Below are 27,022 nucleotides of genomic sequence, written 5' to 3' on the forward strand. Positions count from 1 at the left end.
CCATTTAGAGACTCATCGTCATGTTCGTGATCTCATCCGGAACTCCGAACTACATTCGTCACCAAATCACATAACTCATATAATACAAAATCGTCATTGAACGTTAAGCGTGCGGACCCTACGGGTTCGAGAACTATGTAGACATGACCGAGACACCTCTCCGGTCAATAACAAACAACGGAACCTGGATGCTCATATTGGTTCCTACATATTCTATGAAGATCTTTCTCGGTCAAACCGCAATGACAACATACATTATTCCCTTTGTCATCGGCATGTTACTTGCCCGAGATTCGATCATCGGTATCTTCATACCTAGTTCAATCTCGTTACCGGCAAGTCTCTTTACTCCTTCCGTAATGCATCATCCCACAACTAAATCATTAGTCACATTACTTGCAAGGCTTATTATGATGTGCATTACCGAGAGGGCCCAGAGATACCTCTCCGATACTCGGAGTGACCAATCCTAATCTCGATCTATGCCAACCCAAAAAACACCTTCGGAGATACCTGTAGAGCATCTTTATAATCACCCAGTTACGTTGTGACATTTGATAGCACACAAGGTATTACTCCGGTATCCAGGAGTTGCATAATCTCATAGTCAAAGGAACATGTATAAGTCATGAAGAAAGCAGTAGCAATAAAACTTAACGATCAACATGCTAAGCTAACGGATGGGTCTTGTGAAGGAAATATGCCCTAGAGGCAATAATAAAGTTATTATTTATTTCCTTATATATCATGATAAATGTTTATTATTCATGCTAGAATAGTATAAACCGGAAACATAATACATGTGTGAATACATAGACAAACAGAGTGTCACTAGTATGCCTCTACTTGACTAGCTCGTTGATCAAAGATGGTTATGTTTCCTAACCATAGACATGAGTTGTCATTTGATTAACGGGTCACATCATTAGGAGAATGAAGTGATTGACTTGACCCATTCCGTTAGCATAGCACTTGATCGTTTAGTTTGTTGCTATTGCTTTCTTCATGACTTATACATGTTCCTATGATTATGAGATTATGCAAATCCAGTTTACCGGAGGAACACTTTGTGTGCTACCAAACATCACAACGTAACTGGGTGATTATAAAGGTGCTCTACAGGTGTCTCCGAAGGTACTTGTTGGGTTGGCGTATTTCGAGATTAGGATTTGTAACTTCGACTGTCGGAGAGGTATCTCTGGGTCCTCTCGGTAATGCACATCACTTAAGCCTTGCAAGCATTGCAACTAATGAGTTAGTTGCAGGATGATGTATTACGGAACGAGTAAAGAGACTTGCCGGTAATGAGATTGAACTAGGTATTGAGATACCGATGATCGAATCTCGGGCAAGTAACATACCGATGACAAAGGGAACAACGTATGTTGTTATGCGGTCTGACTGATAAAGATCTTCGTAGAATATGTGGGAGCCAATATGAGCATCCAGGTTCCACTATTGGTTATTGACCGGAGACGTGTCTCGGTCATGTCTACATTGTTCTCGAACCCGTAGGGTCCGCACGTTTAAGGTCTCGATGGCAGTTATATTATGAGTTTATGAGTTTTGATGTACCAAAGGAGTTCAGAGTCCCAGATGAGATCGGGGAAATGACGAGGAGTCTCGAAATGGCCGAGACATAAAGATCGATATATTGGACGACTATATTCGGACATCGGAAAGGTTCCGAGTGATTCGGGTATTTTTTTTGGAGTACCGGAGAGTTACGGGAATTCGCCGGTGAGTATATGGGCCTTATTGGGCCATACGGGAAGAGAGGAGAGAGGCCAAAAGGAAGGAGGCGCCCCCCCCCTCTGGTCCGAATTGGACAAGGGGTGCAGCCCACTTTTCCTTGTTCCTCTCCCCCTCTTTCCTTCTCTCCTACTCCAACAAGCGAAGGAGGAGTCCTACTCCCGGTGGGAGTAGGACTCCCCCCTTGGCGCGCCCTCCTCCTAGGCCGGCCGCCTCCCTCCCTTGCTCCTTTATATACGGGGGCAGGGGGCACCCCATAGACACAACAGTTGATCATTGATCTCTTAGCCGTGTGCGGTGCCCCCTCCACCATAGTCCTCGATAATATTGTAGTGGTGCTTAGGCGAAGCCCTGTGACAGTAGAACATCAAGATCGTCACCACGCCGTCGTGCTGACGGAACTCTTCCCCGACATTCTGCTGGATCAAAGTCCGGGGATCATCATCGAGCTGAACGTGTGCTAGAACTCGGAGGTGCCGTAGTTTCGGTGCTTGATCGGTCGGGCCGTGAAGACGTACGACTACATCAACCGCGTTGTGCTAACGCTTCCGCTTTCGGTCTACGAGGGTATGTGGACAACACTCTCCCCTCTCGGTGCTATGCATCACCATGATCTTGCATGTGCATAGGAATTTTTTTGAAATTACTACGTTCCCCAACAGTGGCATCCGAGCCAGGTTTTATGCATAGATGTCATATGCACGAGTAGAACACAAGTGAGTTGTGGGCGATATAAGTCATACTACTTACCAGCATGTCATACTTTGGTTCGGCGGTATTGTTGGATGAAAAGGCCCGGACCAACATTATGCGTGCACTTACGCGAGACTGGTTCTACCGACGTGCTTTGCACACAGGTGGCTGGAGGGTGTCAGTTTCTCCAACTTTAGTTGAACCAAGTGTGGCTACGTCCGGTCCTTGCGAAGGTTAAAACAGCACCAACTTAACAAACTATCATTGTGTTTTTGATGCGTAGGTAAGAACGGTTCTTGCTAAGCCCGTAGCAGCCATGTAAAACTTGCAACAACAAAGTAGAGGACGTCTAACTTGTTTTTGCAGGGCATGTTGTGATGTGATATGGTCAAGACATGATGCTAAATTTTATTGTATGAGATGATCATGTTTTGTAACCGAGTTATCGGCCACTGGCAGGAGCCATATGGTTGTCGCTTTATTGTATGCAATGCAATTGCGCTGTAATGCTTTACTTTATCACTAAGCGGTAGCGATAGTCGTGGAAGCATAAGATTGGCGAGACGACAATGATGCTACGATGGTGATCAAGGTGTCGCGCCGGTGACGATGGTGATCATGACGGTGCTTCGGAGATGGAGATCACAAGCACAAGACGATGATGGCCATATCATATCACTTATATTGATTTCATGTGATGTTTATCCTTTATGCATCTTATCTTGCTTTGATTGATGGTAGCATTATAAGATGATCTCTCACTAAATTTCAAGATAAAAGTGTTTTCCCTGAGTATGCACCGTTGCCAAAGTTCGTCGTGCCCAGACACCACATGATGATCGGGTGTGATAAGCTCTACGTCCATCTACAACGGGTGCAAGCCAGTTTTTGCACACGCAGAATACTCAGGTTAAACTTGACGAGCCTAGCATATGCAGATATGCCTCGGAACACTGAGACCGAAAGGTCGAGCGTGAATCATATAGTAGATATGATCAACATAGTGATGTTCACCATTGAAAGTTACTCCATTTCACGTGATGATCGATTATGGTTTAGTTGATTTGGATCACGTGATCAATTAGATGATTAGAGGGATGTCTATCTAAGTGGGAGTTCTTAAGTAATATGATTAATTGAACTTTAATTTATCATGAACTTAGTCCTGGTAGTATTTGCATATCTATGTTGTAGATCAATAGCTCGCGTTTAGCTCCACTGTTTTAATTTTTTATATATGCCTAGAGAAAACTATGTTGAAAAATTTTAGTAGCAATGATGCGGATTAGATCCGTGATCTGAGGATGAACCTCATTGCTGCACAGAAGAATTATGTCCTTTATGCACCGCTAGGTGACAGACCTATTGCAGGAGCAGATGCAGACGTTATGAACGTTTGGCTAGCTCAATATGATGACTACTTGATAGTTTAGTGCACCATACTTAACGGCTTAGAATCGGGACTTCAAAGACGTTTTGAACGTCATGGACCATATGAGATGTTCTAGGAGTTGAAGTTAAATATTTCAAGCAAATACGCGAGTTGAGAGATATGAAGTCTCCAACAAGTTCTATAGCTAAAAGATGGAGGAGAATAGCTCAAGCAGTGAGCATATGCTCAGATTGTTTGGGTACTACAATCGCTTGAATCAAGTGGGAGTTAATCTTACAGATAAGATAGTGATTGACAGATTTCTCTAGTCACCATCACCAAGTTACTAGAACTTCGTGATGAACTATAGTATGCAAGGGATGACGAAAATGATTCCCGAGCTCTTCGTGATGTTGAAATCGATGAAGGTAGAAATAAAGAAAGAGCATCAAGTGTTGATGATTGACAAGAACACTAGTTTCAAGAAAAGGGCAAAGAGAAAGAAAGGGAACTTCAAGTAGAATGACAAGCAAGTTGTCACTCCCGTGAAGAAGTCCAAAGCTGGACCAAAGCCTGAAACTGAGTGCTTCTACTGCAAAGGAAATGATCACTGGAAGCGGAAATTCCCTGAATATTTGGTGGATAAGAAAGATGGCAAAGTGAACAAAGGGTATATTTGATATAAAAGTTATTGATGTGTGCCTTACTAGTGTTTATAGTAGCCCCTGAGTATTTGATACTTGTTCGGTTGCTAAAATTAGCAACTCGAAACAGGAGTTACAGAATGAACAGAGACTAGTTAAGGGTGAAGTGACGATGTGTGTTGGAATTGGTTTCAAGATTGATATGATCATCATCGCACACTCCCTATACTTTCGGGATTAGTGTTAAACCTAAATAAGTGTTATTTGGTGTTTACATTGAGCATAAATATGATTTGATCATGTTTATTGCAATACGGTTATTCATTTAAGTTAGAGAACAATTGTTGTTCTGTTTACATGAATAGAACCTTCGATGTTCATACACACCAACAAAAATGGTTTGTTGGATCTCGATCGTAGTGATACACATATTCATAATATTCAAGCCAAAAAGATGCAAAGTTAATGATGATAGTGCAACTTATTTGTGGCACTGCTGTTTAGGTCATATTGGTGTAAAGCGCATGAAGAAAATCCATGCTGATGGGCTTTTGGAATCACTTGATTATGAATCAGTTGATGCTTGCGAACCATGCCTCATGGGCAAGATGACTAAGACTCCTTTCTCTGGAACAATGGAGCGAGCAACAGATTTGTTGGAAATCATACATACTGATGTATGTGGTCCGATGAATATTGAAGCTCATGACAGGTATCATTATTTTCTGATCTTCACATATGATTTGAGCAGATATGAGTATATCTACTTGATGAAACAAAAGTCTGAAATATTTGAAAAGTTCATATAATTTCAGAGTGAATTGGAAAATCATAGTAACAAGAAAATAAAGTTTCTACGATCTGATCGTGGAGGAGAATATTTGAGTTACGAGTTTGGCCTTCAGTTAAAACAATGTGAAATCGTTTCACTACTCACGCCACCTGGAACACCACAGTGTAATGGTGTATCCGAACATCGTAACCATACTTTATTAGATATGGTGCGATCTATGATGTCTCTTACCGATTTACCACTATCGTTTTGGGGTTATGCATTAGAGACAGCTGCATTCACGTTAAATAGGGCACCATCTAAATCCGTTGAGATGACACAGTATGAACTATGGTTTGGCAAGAAACCAAAGTTGTCGTTTCTTAAAGTTTGTAGTTGCGATGCTTATGTGAAAAAGTTTCATCTTGATAAGCTCAAACCCAAGTCGGAGAAGTGCGTCTTCATAGGATACCCAAAAGTAACTGTTGGGTACACCTTCTATCACAGATCCGAAGGCAAGACATTTGTTTCTGAGAATGGATCCTTTCTGGAGAAGGAATTTCTGTCAAAAGAAGTGAGTGGGAGGAAAGTAGAACTTGATGAGGTAACTCTACCTGCTCCCTTATTGGAAGGTAGTTCATCACAGAAATATGTTCCTGTGACTACTACACCAATTAGTGAGGAAGCTAATGATGATGATCATGTAACTTCAGATCAAGTTACTACCGAACCTTGTAGGTAAACCAGAGTGAGATACGCACCAGAGTGGTACGGTAATCCTGTTCTGGAAGTCATGCTACTAGATCATGATGAACCTACGAACTATGAAGAAGCGATGGTGAGCCTAGATTCCGCGAAATGGCTTGAGGCCATGAAATCTGAGATGAGATCCATGTATGAGAACAAAGTATGGACTTCGATTGACGTGCCCATTGATCGGCAAGCCATTGAGATTAAATGGATCTTCAAGAGGAAGACGGACGCTGATAGTAGTGTTACTATCTACAAAGCTAGAATTGTCGCAAAAAGGTTTTCGACAAGTTCAAGGTGTTGACTATGATGAGAGTTTCTCACTCGTATCTACGCTTAAGTCTGTCCGAATCATGTTAGCAATTGCCGAATTTTATGAAATCTGGCAAATGGATAAACAAAACTGCATTCCTTAATAGGATTTATTAAAGAAGAGTTGTATAGGGTGCAACCAGAAGGTTTTGTCAATCCTAAAGGTGCTAAAAAAATATGCAAGCTCCAGCGATCCATCTATGGACTAGTGCAAGCATCTCGGAGTTGGAATATACGCTTTGATAAGTTGATCAAAGCATATAGTTTTATACAGACTTGCGGTGAAGCCTGTATTTACAAGAAAGTGAGTGGGAGCACTACAACATTTCTGATAAGTATATGTGAATGACATATTGTTGATCGGAGATAATGTAGAATTATTCTGGAAAGCATAAAGGAATGTTTGAAAGGAGTTTTTCAAAGAAAGACCTCGGTGAAGCTGCTTAAATATTGAGCATCAAGATCAATAGAGATAGATCAAGACGCTTGATAAGTTTTTCAATGAGTACATACCTTGACAAGATTTTGAAGTAGTTCAAAATGGAACAGTCAAAGAAAGAGTTCTTGCCTGTGTTACATGGTGTGAAACTGACTAAGACTCAAAGCCCGACCACGACAGAAGATAGAAAGAGAATGAAAGTCATTCCCTATGCCTTGGCCATAGGTTCTATAAAATATGCCATGCTGTGTACTAGATCTATTGTATACCCTACACTGTTTTTGGCAAGGGAGTACAATAGTGATCAAGGAGTAGATCACTGGACATTGGTCAAAATTATCCTTAGTGGAATAAGGATATGTTTCTCGATTATGGAGGTGACAAAAGGTTCGTCGTAAAGGGTTACGTCGATACAACTTTTGACACTGATCCAGATGACTCTAAGTCTCAATCTGGATACATATTGAAAGTGGGAGCAATTAGCTAGAGTAGCTCCGTGCAGAGCATTGTTGACATAGAAATTTGCAAAATACTTATGGATCTGAATGTGGCAGACCCGTTGACTAAACTTCTCTCACAAGCAAAACATGATCACACCTTAGTACTCTTTGGGTGTTAATCACATAGCGATGTGAACTAGATTATTGACTCTAGTAAACCCTTTGGGTGTTGGTCACATGTCGATGTGAACTATGGGTGTTAATCACATGGTGATGTGAACTATTGGTATTAAATCACATGGCGATGTGAACTAGATTATTGACTCTAGTGCAAGTGGGAGACTGAAGGAAATATGCCCTAGAGGCAATAATAAAGTTATTATCTATTTCCTTATATATCATGATAAATGTTTATTATTCATGCTAGAATTGTATTAACCGGAAACATAATACATGTGTGAATACATACACAAACAGAGTGTCACTAGTATGCCTCTACTTGACTAGCTCGTTGATCAAAGATGGTTATGTTTCCTAACCATAGACATGAGTTGTCATTTGATTAACGGGATCACATCATTAGGAGAATGATGTGATTGACTTGACCCATTCTGTTAGCATAGCACGTTTAGTTTGTTGCTATTGCTTTCTTCATGACTTATACATGTTCCTATGACTATGAGATTATGCAACTCCCGTTTACCGGAGGAACACTTTTTGTGCTACCAAACGTCACAACGTAACTGGATGATTATAAAGGTGCTCTACAGGTGTCTCCGAAGGTACTTGTTGGGTTGGCGTATTTCGATATTAGGATTTGTCACTCCGATTGTCGGAGAGGTATCTCTGGGCCCTCTCGGTAATGCACATCACTTAAGCCTTGCAAGCATTGCAACTAATGAGTTAGTTGGAGGATGATGTATTACGGAACGAGTAAAGATACTTACCGATAACGAGATTGAACTAGGTATTGAGATACCGACGATCGAATCTCGGGCAAGTAACATACCGATGACAAAGGGAACAACGTATGTTGTTATGCGGTCTGACCGATAAAGTTCTTCGTAGAATATGTGGGAGCCAATATGAGCATCTAGGTTCCGCTATTGGTTATTGACCGGAGACGTGTCTCGGTCATGTCTACATTGTTCTCGAACCCGTAGGGTCCGCACGCTTAAGGTTTCGATGACAGTTATATTATGAGTTTATGAGTTTTGATGTACCGAATGAGTTCGGAGTCCCGGATGACATCAGGGACATGACGAGGAGTCTCGAAATGGTCGAGACGTAAAGATCGATATATTGGACGACTATATTCGGACATCGGAAAGGTTCCGAGTGATTCGGGTATTTTTCGGAGTACCGGAGAGTTACGGGAATTCGCCGGGGAGTATATGGGCCTTATTGGGCCATACGGGAATAGGGAAGAGAGGCCAAAAGGAAGGAGGCGCCCCCCCCCCTCTGGTCCGAATTGGACAAGGGGTGCAGGCCACTTTTCCTTCTTCCTCTCCCCCTATTTCCTTCTCTCCTACTCCAACAAGGGAGGGAGGAGTCCTACTCCCGGTGGGAGTAGGACTCCCCCCTTGGCGCGCCCTCCTCCTAGGCCGGCCGCCTCCCTCCCTTGCTCCTTTATATACGGGGGCAAGGGGCACCCCATAGACACAACAGTTGATCATTGATCTCTTAGCCGTGTGCGGTGCCCCCCTCCACCATAGTCCTCGATAATATTGTAGTGGTGCTTAGGCGAAGCCCTGTGACAGTAGAACATCAAGATCGTCACCACGCCATCATGCTGACGAAACTCTTGCCCGACATTCTGCTGGATCAAAGTCCGGGGATCGTCATCGAGCTGAACGTGTGCTAGAACTCGGAGGTGCCGTAGTTTCAGTGCTTGATCGGTCGGGCCGTGAAGACGTACAACTACATCAACCGCGTTGTGCTAACGCTTCCGCTTTCGGTCTACGAGGGTACGTGGACAACACTCTCCCCTCTCGTTGCTATGCATCTCCATGATCTTGCTTGTGCGTAGGAAATTTTTTGAAATTACTACGTTCCCCAACATCTTGTCCATCACATCATTCTCCTAATGATGTGATCCCGTTCATCAAATGAAAACACATGTCTATGGTTAGGAAACTTAACCATCTTTGATAAACGAGCTAGTCTAGTAGAGGCATACTAGGGACACGGTGTTTTGTCTATGTATCCATACATGTATCAAGTTTCCAGTCAATACAATTATAGCATGAATAATAAACATTTATCATGATATAAGGAAATATAAAATAACAACTTTATTATTGCTTCTAGGGCCTATTTCCTTCATCATGAGCCACATGAATTTTGTGCCCTATCGCAATGAAGTCATCTGTGGTCGTGGGACAAAGTTGCTAAACCATCAACGGTACACTATCCAAGAGTCCGTGAGCAAGTATTGCGGCCATTTAAAACAATGGTCGGTCGATGTCCAAGTGGTGTGCAAATCCCCGAGTAAGTTCTTCTATGTGTTAGCCATTTGGCCAAGTATGCAACTTGTTGGTCGGGTATGATCTTGGATGTTTGGTTGGATATGCAACTTCTTGGCCCGATATGCTCTGTGTCTTGGTCATTTGGTTGGATATGAAACTTGTTGACAATATTTTTTTGCTAGCCCTCCATGTGTGCGACTTGTTTTTGAAGGTGGATAAGAAGAGCTTCGTCCTAATGCATTGTTGGTTGAAGTTGAATGCACAATTGGCAACTATCCATTGCCAATTCCATCAAGACCGCCGACATCAGCAATAAAGAAGAACTGAGTGATCCAATTGATCCAACAAAAGAGCTGCCCAAGAAGGTTAGAGGGGGGTTCCGAAGAAAGAAGTGGGAGGGGAAAAGGAGAAGCGAGAAGGGGTGGCGGCCAATACGACGGAGAGGTTCAAGGGCATCTTGGCGAATAAGGATGAGGCATGCGTGAAGCACTATGACATGAAGGATCAAAAGAAGGCGAAGGGGTTCAACATCTTGATGATGGCGGCCGACAAGAATATCAACCTCGAAAAGAAGAAGACCAAGTTCTAAGAGAGGAAGGTTGAGCTCGCATACGCTTCAGAGGATACAAAAATGTTGACCACGAGGATGGACGAGTTGGATCCCGATGCGGCAATGATAATGTGCACCCCTGTTAGGATGTTGAAGCATTTGGTGGATGAGATGAAGGTAGATGAGGAGGTAGCTGGTGAGGAGGAGCTAGCAGCAGAGTGAATGAGGAGGCTCAGACTACCGATCTGGGAGGGCTGACGAGGTTATCTCCCATCGGGTAGGACCACGGCTACATAAAACCTAACAAAGGCCCAAGCCTATATTCTTTATGGCCCAAGACAATGCCAGCAACAAGGGGGTTTCATTAGTCGGTGTGAGCACCCATAAGAATAATTTCGTCAGTTGGTCAAACATCAGTCGGTTCAATAAAGGATGCGAATCACTATCAGTCGGAATATACAAAAGGTCAATAGCCATGAATATTAATAGAAGTGTTACATAAGCGCAGCCCTATGCATTAAGGCTTGGCATTACTAATCATCATTATTGTTGATAATGGGAATTCATTTCCTTCGGTAGTAGAGGCAGATTATTACTCATTAACACACATGTAATGTATCTAGTTGGTGGCCCAAGGGTATAGCATACTCTATACCATTGCCACCACTAGAAAGCTCGATTCCTCCAAATCCCTCCACTCAAACTCAACCAAATTTTGAGGATTGAAAGAGGATGTCCCTATCTACATTGCCACCAAACAAATTCGTGTTCCCCACTCTTTTTCATCACTAACACTTATTACTCTTCGAGTTTTGGACTTCTAGTGGTAGGAGTCAGGGCCCACAAGCTTCCTTGCCTGTGGTGTGCTCTCAGAAGTTGGTGAAGGTTTGATGATCACCTTCAAGATCAATCCCGAATGATTTGAGAGTCATCCGTTGGGGGTGACTCAAAGGACTTACTTTTATCTGCAGTTGACCTTTAAATTGGAAGTTAAGCTAAATATTAGTCTCCTAGTCACCCCCCCTAGTCCACCTCAAAACCCTTTCACCAGTACCTCATCAACTACCAGCAGGTTTTCTTGTTCGGCCTTCCTCAGTGGGCTAGGCATTATAGACCTGCAATGCTCTGGTACCGATCATCGGGCCCATGGGTTGTGGCTTCAGAGGACTCACCCGTAGTGGCTTACACACCTTCCACGCGATCATGAGATCCATGCCATCTTCTGTAATTTCACCCACTGCTCTTTGGAGGATGGCAACTCATGCCTTTGCTCGACCGACCACTAGATTGAGGGGAAGTCCATCTCGGAGATGGCTCCCCTCCTCCTTGCCCTTGTCCGGCCGAATCTCGAATAATGCGGGAGGGATTACACCCTCCTGGGTGCAGGACATCCAGGTGCACTTGGCTCTGAGGCGATGGTTGGGTACACTGAGTTGTGATGCCTACTCCAACACACCACACTCTATATCTCCCCGGACAAGATGGAATGGTGTTGGAGATCCTCTAGGCAACTCTCTGACTGGTCTACTTTGGCACCGTATTGACGGCTTACGTGGAAGACATGGCCCTGCTTTGTATCAAGGTCTTCATCTGGCTTGGCATTCATAACATGTGTTGGACATGGGCCTCCTTGCGTGCTGGGGCTACCACATGCGGATTGTTGCGTCCTCTACGGCCAGGATACCAAGGACATGCAACACATTCTCGCCGGTTACTCTTTCACCATCCATGTTTGGCATAAGACCATTTCTTGGTGCTGCTCCACCGCTAACCCACCTCGCCACAACTGTCATTATAGGATTGATCATGAGCGACCTGTAAGCATGCTCTGTCCGCAACTCGCAAGGGAGCCTCCTCCCGTGGTCTCTCAAAGCACCGCAATGGGTGCGTCTTTCACTCACATCGGCCATCTGTGATCCGCTTAGTTCAAGAGTCATTTTACAGTGCATCCGGACGATATGGACCGTCCGTCGGAGCGAAATCAATGGTCCAGATCCGATGCAATACACTGATGTCACGTGTATTATATCACACCCCGAGGGGCATTTTCAGGAGAAAAAATATTTCGAACTGATCTGTTTTTCCATCCCAAATATTTCAAGGGTATTCTCGGTATGAATTTGAGGGCTATTTTCGGTTCGATATTTATCCCGTTTGCTAGGGTTTATGCCTCGCTGCCGCTACGGTTTTGATCCTCACCGGCAGGATCTAGCCGCTCGTCGCGGCCCCTCCCTCCCTCGTCGCCGGCAGGATCTAGCCGCGCGTCGCGGCCCTTCCCTTCCTCCACCCCAATTCCCTCGTGATCTCGCACCGCATTTTCAACAAACACGAGAGGAGGCCCACTGCCCTCCCCGCGGCGGCCTCCGGCGAAGAGTCGGCGCCATCCCACCTCCCAGTTCTCCATGCGGGTGCCTATAGCCACAAGGTTATAGGCAACCTCTTTCCCACACCCCAATTGGTTGTTTGTGTCCTCTACATATCATTTCTCAGCCATGGCTGCAGCTTCTATCTGGCCATGCATCTCGTCTGATGGCAAGGTGGTTGGGTATGGATCATGTTCTGCGGGACTAGATGAAGCCGGCCGCCGACCTCGACGGCCAGCCCCATTCGTCCACCCCCGACTGCTTGATCTACGAACGTTCAATCGTTGTATTCAACATGTATTCTTTCAATTTGGCTGATAGGTGAGATTTGGAGATCAATGGAGATGATAAGCTATTAATTTTGGAATGTACTATAAACAATTCATAGCTTATGTTGCTCAATATTTATGATGCTCGCTTCTTCTTGTGCAATTGCTGGACTGGGATCAACAGACTTGGCATGTGCTTTATATGAAAATTTAGATTCACATGGGATATCCACCTTTTCAAGATTGTTGTTAAGTCTTATTATGATGTTTTAGCCTTGTTAAAGGGAGAGTAATGGTCCTCGCAAAAAGCAGAGAGAAAAGAATGAGCATTCGATTCTTCCATATGTTGCATTTCATTCTTCCGTGTTTAGTTATGTCCAACATTTGTTACATGCACACACTTGACAAGGTTAGTACAAGTAGTAATTTTTCCTCTGTTTTGCAGGGCTATGACAGAACATGCTATGTGATTCCATGAGGCAGGATGGATGTACCATGTCCACACCACTATGCTCCTGAAGGTGATCGCTTCAATTCAGCGTTGCAGCACCTGCAGAGGCCCCCTATGGTACGTGCTTTTACTCTTGTAGTCCTATGCTCTATTTTTTGGCTTTGCGGCCTGCCTATGAGACATACCTGGGATTGCGTGTTGAATCAGGCAGTATTTTTGACTTCTGTTGTGAGGCTATGCTCATGCTTTAATAAATTTTTCTCTCGTATGAAAATAGACATATCATAATCCATTATTCTTCTAGGGTTTCCCCAGGCACCATTATTGTCACATGGTAGTAAAAGCAAATATAGATTTCTATGAGATCCCGTAGAGACCAAATTTATTTCAAGCAAAATATAGTAACCAATATTATTGAAGTTTTACAACTTGACTCATGTGCAATGGACTAATAACATGGCTAGGAAACCTTCTTTGGGACTAAAACCCAACCACACCTTACTCTATCGCTTTATAGCCAAGTGTACACTCCACATGTAAGAATGAACCACAATGCTGGACTAACTACTTGCATCCTCGCCATCTTCAACCGCAGCTGCATCCGATTGCCTAGCATGGTACTGCCTGAACCTAGTCCCATATTTCATTTTGTTGTAGGGTGAATCGACAAGCACAACAGGTAGCTCTCTTCTGAATTTGTCGATGTAGGCCTGCATGCGAGGATATGTTAGTATCGTTCCATATGTTTCAGAAAATGACAAAATTTTAGGTGTTACTTTACGTACTTCGTCATATTGCAACCTTAGTTTTACTCCCATAAATAATTTGATGTTCTTCAGCATGTACAGTGCACTACAAGAACTGCAACATTTTATGTTGTTAGATCAGCATTTCAGATATTACAATCTAAAACAAAAACAAAAGCTAATATTGTTGACTGACGTCTCATCGGATTTTTGCACATTAATATTCCGTACTAGCCATTGCGTCACGTTAATGTCTTCCCATGCATTGCTTTCAATCCCATTGACTCGCATTGCTGCTCTCAGATGTGCTTCCATCCCATGTACCTGCAAGCCCAATGGGATGAGAAGTTGCCTACGACTAATACTTACATATGATGTTAAATCCTTTCTTATAATTAAATATGTTGAAATTATCACCACGTTATTTACTTCTTTGGGTATCATACAGTGGAAAAGTGAATCAAGAACCTGAATCTCCTTCCTTATGGGGTTTACGACCACAAGGAACCAGTGGGTGTATAAACTTTTCGTAGGTAGGAAAACCTGGAGTGCACAGATAATTAGATCAACGTGCATAGTAATAAAAAATCTGTTCTACATCAGCTTAATATACCATATCATGTTTTAGGTAGGTGGTTCCTTGTGTTGTTCCAGGCATGCCTGCCAAAGCGTCCTCGTAGCACTCCTCTATCCTACCATCTTTTTCGACCTTAGCGACGCCGGCCACCCTCTCAATGTAAACCAGTTGCTCGTCCCTTGTGTCAATTGGTTGATCATTACGCATGAGCTGGATCGCAGCATCAACCACCTACAACAATAATCAAGTTAATTGTATTGTACAAAAATGAAACTTCATAAACAAATTTGTGAAATACTATCTTACTTCGTCACCCAACCATACGCCATCTTCAGATTCATCTTTATGGGTGAGGTATTGCAAATGCTTTGATAGCACGACAATGTCATCAACTAACACCATTTGTTTTTCACGATTTGTAGTGTTGATCAGTGACGCCACGAAATCCTGTCGAACCACGTCTAGCTGGTCCCTCTGGGTTTCAGGAACTTCTGACCTCTTTTTTAAGTTGCTAGAGCCGATTTTCCTCTTTTTACTGTTCGTGTCCTCGGAATCATTTGTACACTCTGATGGAGTCTTTTTTTTCCTTTTTTTCTTCTCAGTGTCGTACGAAGCATACTCGTCATCCTTAAATAATTGCAATACCACCCTTTTCTTTTCGCCCCCATGATTTGGTGGCGTCGATCCAACCACACTTACTTGTTGCTGCTTTTCAAAGGATTCATCATGGCTGTCATCATCTGTGAAGGCACGGGGCTCTTCAGGATCTCGCGATCCCGTAGCCTTCACAGAGTGCTGCTTACTCCGTCTGTTGAACGGATTTTGTCAGACGAAATAAACCGTATGTTAGCCTTTAGCAGATTCTTGCTCAATTATAGGTAAAATGTGCATCACCTGGAAATCTTCAAGGCTTGTGGTGGCTTTGGAATGCATTTGGTTATCAAAACTAGGAGCTCCCTGGATATCATGCACCTCTTTCAAAAGCTATGAATACCACTGAGATCATGTTTGATATTTGCAGCAGCTCTTTCGAATGCTTCATCCTGTACGTGGAAGATCAAATGTTATTTCTGAAACGACAATGATTGTTTCATAATTAAGTTAACATGCGTACGTCAAAATCTTCATCAAGGTTCTTCATGGGGGGCTCCATGTCATCATTTTTTATTCCCTGCTTACAATCGTGCTTAGCATCGACCTCTGTGACATCCTTTTGTTTCCCCTGGTCAGAAGCCTGCTCAGCATTCTCAACACAGGCCTCCATTGGGTGTGAAGGTGCCCCGAGGTCAGATAGATGTATGTCGTCCACTCCTAGAAATATTCCATCGTGTTTTTTCTTTAAAAAATACATGTTAGTCTGGGGTGTTTTGATAGTAAACTAAATTAGAAAAAAAACTTGTACACGTAAATTTCCAATTATATATACTAATCTCATAATTCTAGGCTTACCTTCAATTCTTTGATGAGGTCCTCCGTGAGCTTGCCATTTGTACGGGTACGCCTAAGGCACTCATCCATTTTCTTTTCAAGGGTGCACATCCTATGGTTTTGTTCTGTACCGGACTCCCGCACGAGGGAGGCAACTTCTTGCAAATCAGTCAATACACGTCCGACGAGTACCTTAATCTGAGACTTTGAAACAGTTAGAATCATATAACTTCATACTAGTTGGAATGTTACAATATATATTTGTGCCTTATGTAACTCATTTACCTAAGCGCCAGTCTTCGGTTTGGCCAGCATACCATCTCGTGCTGGAATGAAAGGCCTCATCAGGTCCTCAACATACTGCAGTTTAGTGTCGTTAGTATGATTTAGAAAATATATATGTTACATAATCCAGGCAATGTGCTGACATTTTACCTCTCCAACTCCCAGATAATTATTCTGGATTATATTGTCAACCTTTTTTGCCTTCTCCTCGCTCCAGTTCTGGATCAGCAGCCTTAACCTTGATTCATACGAGATGCTAGAGTCCAATTGGTACACTCTGAACTTCTCGTAGTACCATGTCTGCATGATAACAAAAGTAGTTTACAAACATTCCCGTACATTATGTAATGTATGTTAGGTAACTAATAATTGTACTACTACGAATTACCTGCAGCAGTGGTAGATTCCCCTCCAGAATTGCCTCACCATTTACAAAATTCTTCACGCTATCCATAAGATAGTCAAGCGTTAGTTGTCCAAGATTTGTGCCCTTTATCGTCTCAGCGTTTCTAGCAATCCCAATATATTTATTATTCACATACTCCTCTTTTGTTCGGCATACATATTTGCCTATGGTGTACAACACAAATGGCCTGACAAAATTTGGTGTGTTGTCGACTTTCATCTTGGCTAGCAATCCTTTGAAACTTATTTTGGTGTCATTACGGTCTTTTAGTTTCTTCCACAACTCCATATTATCATCAAGATTTGAAGGGACGTGCTTCTTCCCATGGCAGGGCATGCCTGTTATATGCGCTACATCTTCTAGTGTGATCCTACATGGTCTCCCATTGATGATAAAGGCATGCTGCTCTGCATCATATGAATTAGCGATGGCCAGGCAGAGTACACGTCTAATTTTGATGCTAGGTGTCTTGAGAAGTCCACCCACTCCTATCAACTGGATGTACATCCTTTGCTGCGTGTTTAATCCGTTTATGAACTCCTCATATGGCGGCAAAGAAGCATCCTGGGTTCAATGGATGTGCAAGTGTGATTAGATTCAGCATGGTATACAATTTAAACACTCATACAAACGAATACAGCTTATATATACCAACATAAAAATTGTGCTCTATGCTACTGCATGAGGTACAAGCATGCTGAGTTCCATGTATGTGCAAATACTATCATGTGATTCAGCTTGGTTACGTTTGAACGGTCATCTAAGGTAATCTCCATTGCAAGGCACTTATGTGAAATAAAATAAACATTGGAAAATAAAAAACTATCCAACCGTGGTCTCCTCAACTCTAGGCGCTAATCATGGTCAGTAGTATGGAATTAAAACATGGGCCATCGATTCCCTCCATGACTCGTGCGGAAGGAAAAAAATAAGGCAAGCGCCCGCTGCACTAATTGGCATCGACAAGACCAGACACTAAGATTTAGCCTGGAATTAATCAATGAACTGCCAATCTGGTAGGAAACAAATCCTAGCGCCCTCCCCTAACGCCCCCCAACTTAATTTGTTTAAAAACATGCGGAGTTACATGAATATGCAAACAACGAGTGGGGTCGCAGCAAGAGATCATGCGAGGAAGATCGTGGCACGAAAAATAGCAGCGGCTGAGATCATGGGGAGTTACCAGAGGATCCATGTTTGGCTCCGTCGTTCGGTCTTGCTGGATTCCTGGGTTGCTCCGTCCTTCTGTCTTGTTGGTTTGGGCGGCGGATAAGGACGAACTATGATCTACGAGGTTTCAAAGGATCCCTATTTATAGGGATCGTAACAACCCGGACATATATCTACGTATAGGTTTCTTTGGTTGGAGGAAATCAAGGGAGGGGACCCACCTGGTTGAATATTAGGGGGGGCGTGGAGAGTTTAGCAAAGGTAAGTTATGGTTTAAAACACAACGTAAGTTGCGTAACAACACGTAGGTCTCCTGAGAATCACGATCATCAAAAAGATATTGTTCCTGTTTCTTTGAAAATCAGCCAAAATATTTCAGCCTCACTATTTCGGCCAAAATATTTCAACACTCGCTGAAATTTTTTCTGAAACTTCTAACTAGCGATGTTAAAAAAAATCTGAACCTTCTAACTAGCGATGCCAAAATATTTCAGTACTCGCTGAAATTTTTCTGAAACTTCTAACTAGCGATGTTAAAAGAATTCCGAAACTTCTACCTAGCGATGTTTAAAAAATTCTGAAACTTCTAACTAGCGATGTAATTGTTCTGAATCTTGTCCAGACTCCGACGACACTTAAATATAAATTTAAGAATTTAGTTTGCTAAGCTTCAAAAGTTCTGGATGAAAAAAGCAAATATATGTTTCAGCGTCTCACATGCAGACCAAATTTATTTCAAGAATAGTATTTGGAACCAGTACTGTGAAATATTACAACTTGATTAATCCGCACTGGACTATGAACATGGCTAGGAAACCTTCTTCAAGAATAGTATTTGGCTCTCTTGTGAAGTTATTTTATTGCCCATCCGATCTTGCATGTTCAAAATCATACCTTTTTTCCTCGTATCTGTGAGACCAAATTTTGTTAATAACGCTGAATCATTTCTGTTGCTGATCAAGATGGCATGACACCATGGTTTTCACTTCGGTGATATTTTGATGAAATAACTGAACTTCATTCATTTAAGAACTCACTGCAATATTTGCCTTTCAGCCAAATATTTCAGCACTAACTGAAATTTTTCTGAAACTTCTAACTAGCAATGTTAAAAAAGCTTCAAAAGTTCTGGTTGTAAAAAGCAAATATATGTTTCAGCATCTCCCATGCAGACCAAATTTATTTCAAGAATAGTATTTGGAGCCAGTACTGTGAAATATTACAACTTGATTAATCCGCACTGGACTATGAACATGGCTAGGAAACCTTCTTCGGGACTAAAACCAAAGCACACCCTACTCTACCGCTTCATAACCAAGTGTACACTCCAGATCTAAGAATCAACCACTGCTGGACTAACTGCTTGCATCTTCATGATCTTCAATCACAGCTGCATCCGATAGGCTAGCAATGTACGTCTTCAGCCTTTTCATGGACTTCAATTTGTTGTAGGGCGAAGTAAGAAGGGCAACATGCAGCTCTCTTCTATAATTGTCAATGTATGCCTGCATGGGAGGATATGTTAGTATCGTTCCATATGTTTACAAAATTGACAGAATTCTAGGTGTTACTCTACGTACTTGGTCATAACACAGCGTAAGATCTTCTCCCGTAAAGAATTTGATGTTCTTCAGCATGTAGAGTGCACAAGAAGAACTACAACAATTAATTCTGTTAGCACCATTTCATGTATTAAAAATTCAAAACATATTGAGAAGCTAATACTGTTGACTGACTTGTCATCTTGTCTTGGCACAGGAACATGCTTTACTGTCCATTGGGTCCCGTTAATGTCTTGCCATGCATGGCTTTGTGGTCCATTGATTCGCAGTGATGCTCTCAGATGTGCTTCCACCCCACGTATCTGCCAAAGTCCATGGTATGAGAAGTTTCTCACAGTTCAAGGTTAGGTATGATGCTAAATGTTGTGTTATATTGAAAGACGTTTAAAATCTCACCACGTGAACCACTTGTGTTACTACGTAGCTGAAAAGTGAATCAAGAATCTGAATCTCCCTCCTTCTGGGGTTTACAACCACAAGGAACCAGTGGGTGTTCGCCATGTTCGTAGGTAGAAAAACCTGGACAGCAAAGATGATTACATCAACATGCATAATGATTACAAAAATAAATGTGTTTATGTCATGGTTAGATGGTACCAGATCATGTCTGAGGTAGTTGTCTCCTTTTGTTGTTCCATGACTGCCCGCCAAAGCGGCCTCGTGGCAGTTCTCTACCTTACCATCTCTTTCGAGCATAGCGACGCCGGTCACCCTCTCAATGTAAACCAGTTGCCCGTCCCTTATGTCCTCAGGATGATCATGACGCATGATCTGAATCACAACATCAACCAACTAAAACAAAATTCAAGTTAATTGTACTATGCAAAAGAAAATTGATAAAATAATTTAGCAAATATCTTACTTCGTCACCCAACCATTTGTCATCTAAAACTCCATCGGTCATGGTGAGGCATTGCAAATGCTTCTATAGCAGAACAATGTCATCAATTACCAACAATTGTTTATCAAGATCTGAGGTGTTTACAATTTCGGCCACGTGATTCTGTCGAAACTTGTCAAGGTCGGTCTCCAGCCTCGAAGCACCTGTGTCTGTATCTTTAAAAATGCTTGCACGGTTTTTCCTCTTTGTATTCTTTGTGTCCTTGGAATCGTTGGTAGACTCCGATGGAGTCCTGTTTCTCTTTCTCTTCTTATCACTATCGTATAGAACATAATCTTCATTGCACAATAATGAAGATGCCACTCTTTTCCAGATGCTCGTACGAGTTGGTAGCATGGAATCAACCACGCTATCTTGTCGCTGCTTTGCTAAAGAATCATCATAGTTGTCCTCATCAACTAGGAAGACATGTGTCTCTTCCGGCTCCCTTATTGCCTTAGCCTTGGCAGGCCGGTGTTTGCTTTTGGTACCTGCCTCTCCCCCCACCTCGATACTAACATGTTCATCATCTTGATCGCTTCTTTCTTCAGCCTTTCGCACATTCTCATTGTGCCTCAAATTTAGAGGATCCTGTGATTCGAAATAAAGCACTTGTTAGCTACGAATCTTCATTAACTTAAAACAAAATCAGTTAGATGTGAAATGTGTATCACCATGAAAGCTTCAAGGCTTGTGGTGGTTTTTGAATGCTTTCGCGATTGCAAACTAGGAGCAGGCTGCAAATCTTTAGCTACGTTCTTCATGGGGGCATCCATGTTATATTTTTGTATTCCCTTAGCAGAAATGCCTTTGGCAATAACCTCCGTGTCTTTTTTTGTTTTTGCTGGTGAGTAGTATTCTCTCCTGGGACCTCCATTGGGTCCGCAGGTACTCCCAGGACAGATAGCTGTATGTCCTCTACTCCTGGGCGATCAGCATCAAATATTCCATAGCGGTGGTTCTTTAAAACAAATGTGTTAGTGTGGAGAGTATTGATAGTAAAAATATTTATAGAAACTCATAATGGTATACTTACATTGAATTCTGTGATGAGGTCGTCCATGCGTCTGCCGTTCGCAAGTGTACGCCTAAGGCACTCATCCATTTTTTTTCAAGGGTGATCATCCTATCAAATTGTTGTGCACTGGCTTCCCGCACAATGGAGGCAACTTCTTTCAAATCAGCCAATACACGGCCCATGAGTGCCTTATCCTGCAAATTACAAGCAGTTATAAGCATATGACTTTGATTGTACTTGCAAAGTTACAATATATATTTGTGTCTGATGTTCATCATTTACCTGACCATCAGTCTTTGGTTTGACCGGCGTCCCAACTGGTGGCGGATTGAAAGACCGCAGCAGGTCATCGACATACTGTATGTTAGTGTCATTAGTATCATTCAAAACATATGGTAGATAATCCAGGCACACAGTACTAACACTTTACCTCTCCAACCCCTATATAATTTTTGTTGATTATGTTGTCAACCTTCTGTGCCTTCTCGTCACTCTAGTTTTGGATCAGCGGCCTTAACCTTGATGCATATGAGATGGTAGAGTCCAATTGGTGCACCCTCCACTTCTCGTAGTACCGCGTCTGCATTACAACAAAAACATCTTAGAAAATTTTCCATAAAATTAAATGTATTGTATGTTAATAATGATTGTATTACTTGCAGCAATGGTAGGTTGCCCTCCAGATTTGCTCCACCATTTACAAATTTCCTGACGCTAGTCATAAGATGGTCAAGTGTAAGCTGTCCAAAATTGGTGCTCTTTATTGTCTCAACATTTCTAACAATCCCAAGGTATCTGTTGTCCACATACTGCTATGTTGTCGGGCATACATATTTGCCTATGGTGTACAAGACAAATGGCCTGACAAAATTAGGTGTGATGTTGCCTTTCATCTTGGCTAGCAATCCTTTCAAAGTTACTTTTGTGTCATTGGGGTCTTTCAGTTCCTTCCACAACTCCAAAGTATCATTGTGATTTGAAGAGACGTGATTCTTCCCCATGCAGGGCAGGCCTGTTATATGCTCCACATCTTTTAGTGTGATCCTACATGGTCTCCCATTAATTATAAAGGCATCCTGCTCTGCATCATATGAATAAGAGATGGCATGGCACAGTAGACGTCTCATTCTCATGCCAGGAGTCTTGAGAAGTTCACCCAGTCCAATCAACTTGATGTACGTCAGTTGTTGTGCGTTTAAATCTTTTATGAACTTCTCGTATTGCAGCAATGAAGCAACCTGAGTTCCCTGAATGTACAAATAGTGTGATTAGATTCTGTATTGTATTCATTTAAACACGCATAGAACCGACTAGATGTAATCTATGCCAATATCAAAATTGTGCTCTACATTGCTGCATGAAATTATAGAGCTTCTAGGCCATATAATGAACACCAGACATAGAAAAACAAGCTATCTCTGTCCGCAAATTGACTGATAATAGTATAGATTTTTAGTACAAAGAGCAGACTTTGTTCTATGTACACTAATAAAGTTTCAGGCGTCACGCTTACGAAAATAATTGCATACATGATCACAAGATCAATAGTTTATAGATAATCACCATACTAGGAATGTAATATGTGATCCTACTGTCCATCTTTCTCTTTAGTTTTCTCCTTTATTTCTCGTCAACCTAAAATTTAATATAGTACATACATTTGATGTTCTCAATGCCAAATAAGTGAGGCGTGCAACTTACGTACAAAACTACTTTGTATTCTGTCTACTGCGTATTTGATCAGGCATTTAGGAGTACTACGATTATTTTGTTGATTCGGTTGCTGGTTTTAAACAAAGTTGAATTACTAGTCCTTCCTTTCCATATCGTTGCATGTAGAACTTTCCAGCACGAAAATTAGCGCAAGTTTCATTACAGAGAGAGGCATTCACGACTAAAAACTAAGAGAGGAAGGTATCCACGATCTCCCTTAAGTTTTGCTAAAGCACATGTAGATGTGCTCTAAGTATTGCTTATCTAAGTCCTATGTCATTGATTTTATGCTAAGATTCGTGCAAGCCTTTCTAGACACACCAATCTCCCTTCGGTAAAATAGGGATAGTTCGTTATGGCTGTAACTAAACGAGATCAAAAAGAAGTGCGCCGTAAATAATGGGATTGCATGCAGACTTGGGAAGGAGGGTGTATACACAATACAAGGATCTCGATCGTTACCGGAGGATTCTCTCGATGGCGACCGGCTCCATTGCCGTTCTCTTTCATCTTTTGATCCATCAGCTTCTCCGACGTGCCCTTCTCTTTCGTCGGCTTCTCTGACGTGCCCTTGTCTTTCATCTCAGGATTCGCCGATGCAGGCTTTGAAGATGACGGCTCCGTCGGATTCACCGACCTGGGAGCTACATTGGACGGCATGGGGTGGTAATTCGGTGTAGTCATGGAAGGCTAGGTATGGGCGGCGTGGGGTGGGAGGCATGGGGTGGAAGTATATGATCTATGTCGTGAAAAGCTTCATATTTATAAGGGATTCTCTACCAACCGATCACAAGGAAATATTGGGAATTTGGGATCTCACGAAGAGGTAGTTTTAGATCACGTAATGTTTATGTGTAGGGGATTCTCTAACAACCCACCACAAGGAAATATTAGGAATTTGGGATCTCACGAAGAGGTAGTTTTAGATCACGTAAAGTTTTTTAGCTATATTTTTATTTTGAGAATTTTTTAGCAAGTTTAGATCAGTAATCTCAACCGTGAAGCGTTTGGGCTTCTTATGCTTTCTTATACGGGCCTATGGGTGAGCCCATTTTAAATGTGAACATGACAAAGGAAGCGAGGACTCCAGCAGGCGGGACGAGCCCTGTCCCAATTATTTAGGACGGGCATGCGCGAGGGCGCTTCGTCCTCACTGCCACGATTCTCCAAAAACGGTTCCTCTGCCTCTGCGTCCTCTCGATTCCCTCTTCCTCTGCGTCGCCCACTCTCCCAACAATCTGGCTTCTAGAACGGTGAGTTCTCCTTCCGGTCAATTTTGTTAGTAGTTCTCCAGTAGCAGCACATACGATGGCCTTCTTCTTGTCAATTTCTTGTTCTCCTGCTTCTTTATTTTGTGCGCACAGATTCATCTGCCTGCAACATGTAGTGTGTTGCCTTATGAGAATTTTGCACACAGATTCATCTGCATGCAACATCTAGTCCGTTGTCTTGTCAATTTCTTGTTTTTCTCCTGCTTATTTAGTTTGTACACACAATTTCATCTGCATGGGTGATGAACAATTCATAGATACATGTTTATTCTTGATTGTTGATGCAGTTGTTTAGATAAATATTTCAAGAGCGTAAATTTGTATTGTTAATTCGCATATACTCCCTCTGCAAGGAAATATAACAACTTTTGGTTCACTGCTTTAGTGATTTCTTTACAGAGGGACTACTTGTTTAGTTTAAATTGTTCATGCACTTGTTTACATAAACTTTCAATAGCGCCAGAATTCCTATACTATCTGTTGTCATATTCATCTCGGCTTATTGTTATCATGTTATTGTCATGCTTCATGTCTTATACTGGTTTCATCAATTACAGTCCTTCAGCATGGCGTTCGAGAATGATTATGATGCTAGGGCAGATGGAAATACCGAAATTTGTGTGAAGTACATGAACAAGGATAGCTGTGTTGAGTACTGTATTGGCAGATTCAAATACTGGCTGCGGAACGACGACCAGAAGATAGTTGCACTGGATGTGGCGTACACCTGGCCTCGTTGTCCGACACAGATGGCGGCCGTGGTCCAGTTATGCGTTGGCATCTACGTCCTCGTGTACCACATAAGCGTTGCTGATGAGCACTGCGGCCTGCTTGCCACCTTCCTACTCGACGAGGAGTACACCTTTGTTGGGGTGGACATCGAGAATGACAAGAAAAAAACTCAAGCATGTTGGTCTAGTGGTACAAAACTTTGTGGATATCCAGAATATGTGGAGAGTGCCTGATCCAGTGACGATTAAGCCAAAGTATGGCTTGGCTGACTACGCTGGTTGCATCATCCACCACAGCTACAACAAGATGAAGGACGTTCTCACAGAAGATGACCACCATATATGGGCAGAAGCGCCCTTGCCCTTGAAGAACATCTATTATGCTTCCATGGACGCGTATGCCACCTACGACGTATACAGGCGGTTGGTGAACTTCCAGAAGGGGTTCGAGAGTTAGCGCCAGCATCTCGCCAAACCATCCAGGCGGTCAAAGAAGTCCGGAAGGAAGAATGAATCAACATAAAATGTTTCTTCTATTTATCTAGCTGATAGTCTGTAAACTTTATTATACTACTAGTAAGTCGTAAGTTCAAATTTCCTGCGAGTTGAATCATCCTTTATTCTAGCTGTCTTGCCTAATTTGATCCACGTTCACGAGATATTATACTTAAGACGTTTATTTTGTTTTGGTTTCGCTAGCTATGATACAGAATGCGATAGCCATTTTTACCAAAAGATTATTTCAGATTTATAATGAATACACAGAATGCGATAGCCATTTTTTCCAAAAGATTATTTTAGATTTATAATGAATACACAGAATGCGATAGCCATTTTTTCCAAAAGATTATTTTAGATTTATAATGAATATTGTTCTCAACTGGGTTTGAATAGAGAAATTATTTTTTTTAATTGCATAGAGAAAGTTCATTTTTTTAATCAAAAGAAGGGTCGCCCCTCTGATTTTCCATTAACAGAAAACACATGGTCTTTCAAGCCCCTGATACAAACTACAACTAGAAACTAAAGTAATCAACTAGCAGCACAAATCATACATGAGCAAGCCCAGCCAGACTTAACATGAAGGTCCAAAAAATAAAACTATGGCAGAGATGCGCAGGCGACACCGCAGTACCCTGTGACTCCACACTTGCGATGAACTATACAATTCACCTGCTACATGCTCTAGCGTGCGCATATAGACCATCAGCACCTCTTTGTTTACCACCTTCATCTGCAATATAGACCATTCCATGATCCACAAGCAAATTAGCTAAACAAGAATCATAAGATCACTATACCATTTATTTTGTAATCTCACATTATTCCTGCATTGCCAAAAAGTCAAGAACACAACAGATGCCCTTCCCGCATCTCCTATGCAAACACTCATAGGTAGTTCTACCATCTTAACTCCATGATTTAAAATATTAATAAAACACCCATAACGATTCCATTTGCATTACCATCGTTCATGATTATAGCCAGGGAAACAGCAGCCAATAAAGCAACCACCTGTGAAAGACCTATTTTGAGTCCTGAATAGGGCCGAATCCTAGCATTTACTCTAACTGCAACATGTCCTCCTCTCATAGTCATCATCACCCAAGACATAATGAAGACGTAACCCCATAGATGCATAACTGCTATCAAAATAGTTTTCGCACTATACCTAGTGTAAAGGACACTCTTGCGTTGTCGTGCTACATTTGTGGCTCCTCGGTCAGCATGTTCATAACCACCTCAATCTGAAGATCTTCACGGGTGGTGGTCTTGAAACCGAAAAGAACGGCTTTATGAACCTTAAGCTCTTCACTGTCAACAAAATCACTTCATCCCTTGCCGAAGATGATGCGGCCATCATCACACTTGTGGTACTTGACCGGCATCAAACTGTCCTTGCACAGCCGAATGCCAGCAAGCCCATCTCCCGGTATCTCCCCATCTCCTGGGGTCTTCA

At 42.2% G+C, this 27,022-nt stretch overlaps 1 protein-coding gene across 1 annotated transcript; it reads left to right on the top strand.

Annotated features, from left to right (window-relative positions):
• The first annotated feature begins 24,897 nt into the window (after positions 1-24,897).
• On the top strand, positions 24,898-25,519 carry LOC147965537 (uncharacterized). The gene is made up of 2 exons (XM_087530499.1): positions 24,898-25,240; positions 25,302-25,519. Exons 1-2 carry the CDS (start codon positions 24,898-24,900, stop codon positions 25,517-25,519), a joined length of 561 nt encoding a protein of 186 aa, XP_087386625.1.
• The last annotated feature ends 1,503 nt before the right edge of the window (positions 25,520-27,022 follow it).

Source organism: Triticum urartu, chromosome 6A (genome assembly GCF_056163025.1).
Source record: "Triticum urartu cultivar PI428250 chromosome 6A, HENAU_Tu73, whole genome shotgun sequence".
Lineage (NCBI taxonomy): Eukaryota > Viridiplantae > Streptophyta > Magnoliopsida > Poales > Poaceae > Triticum > Triticum urartu.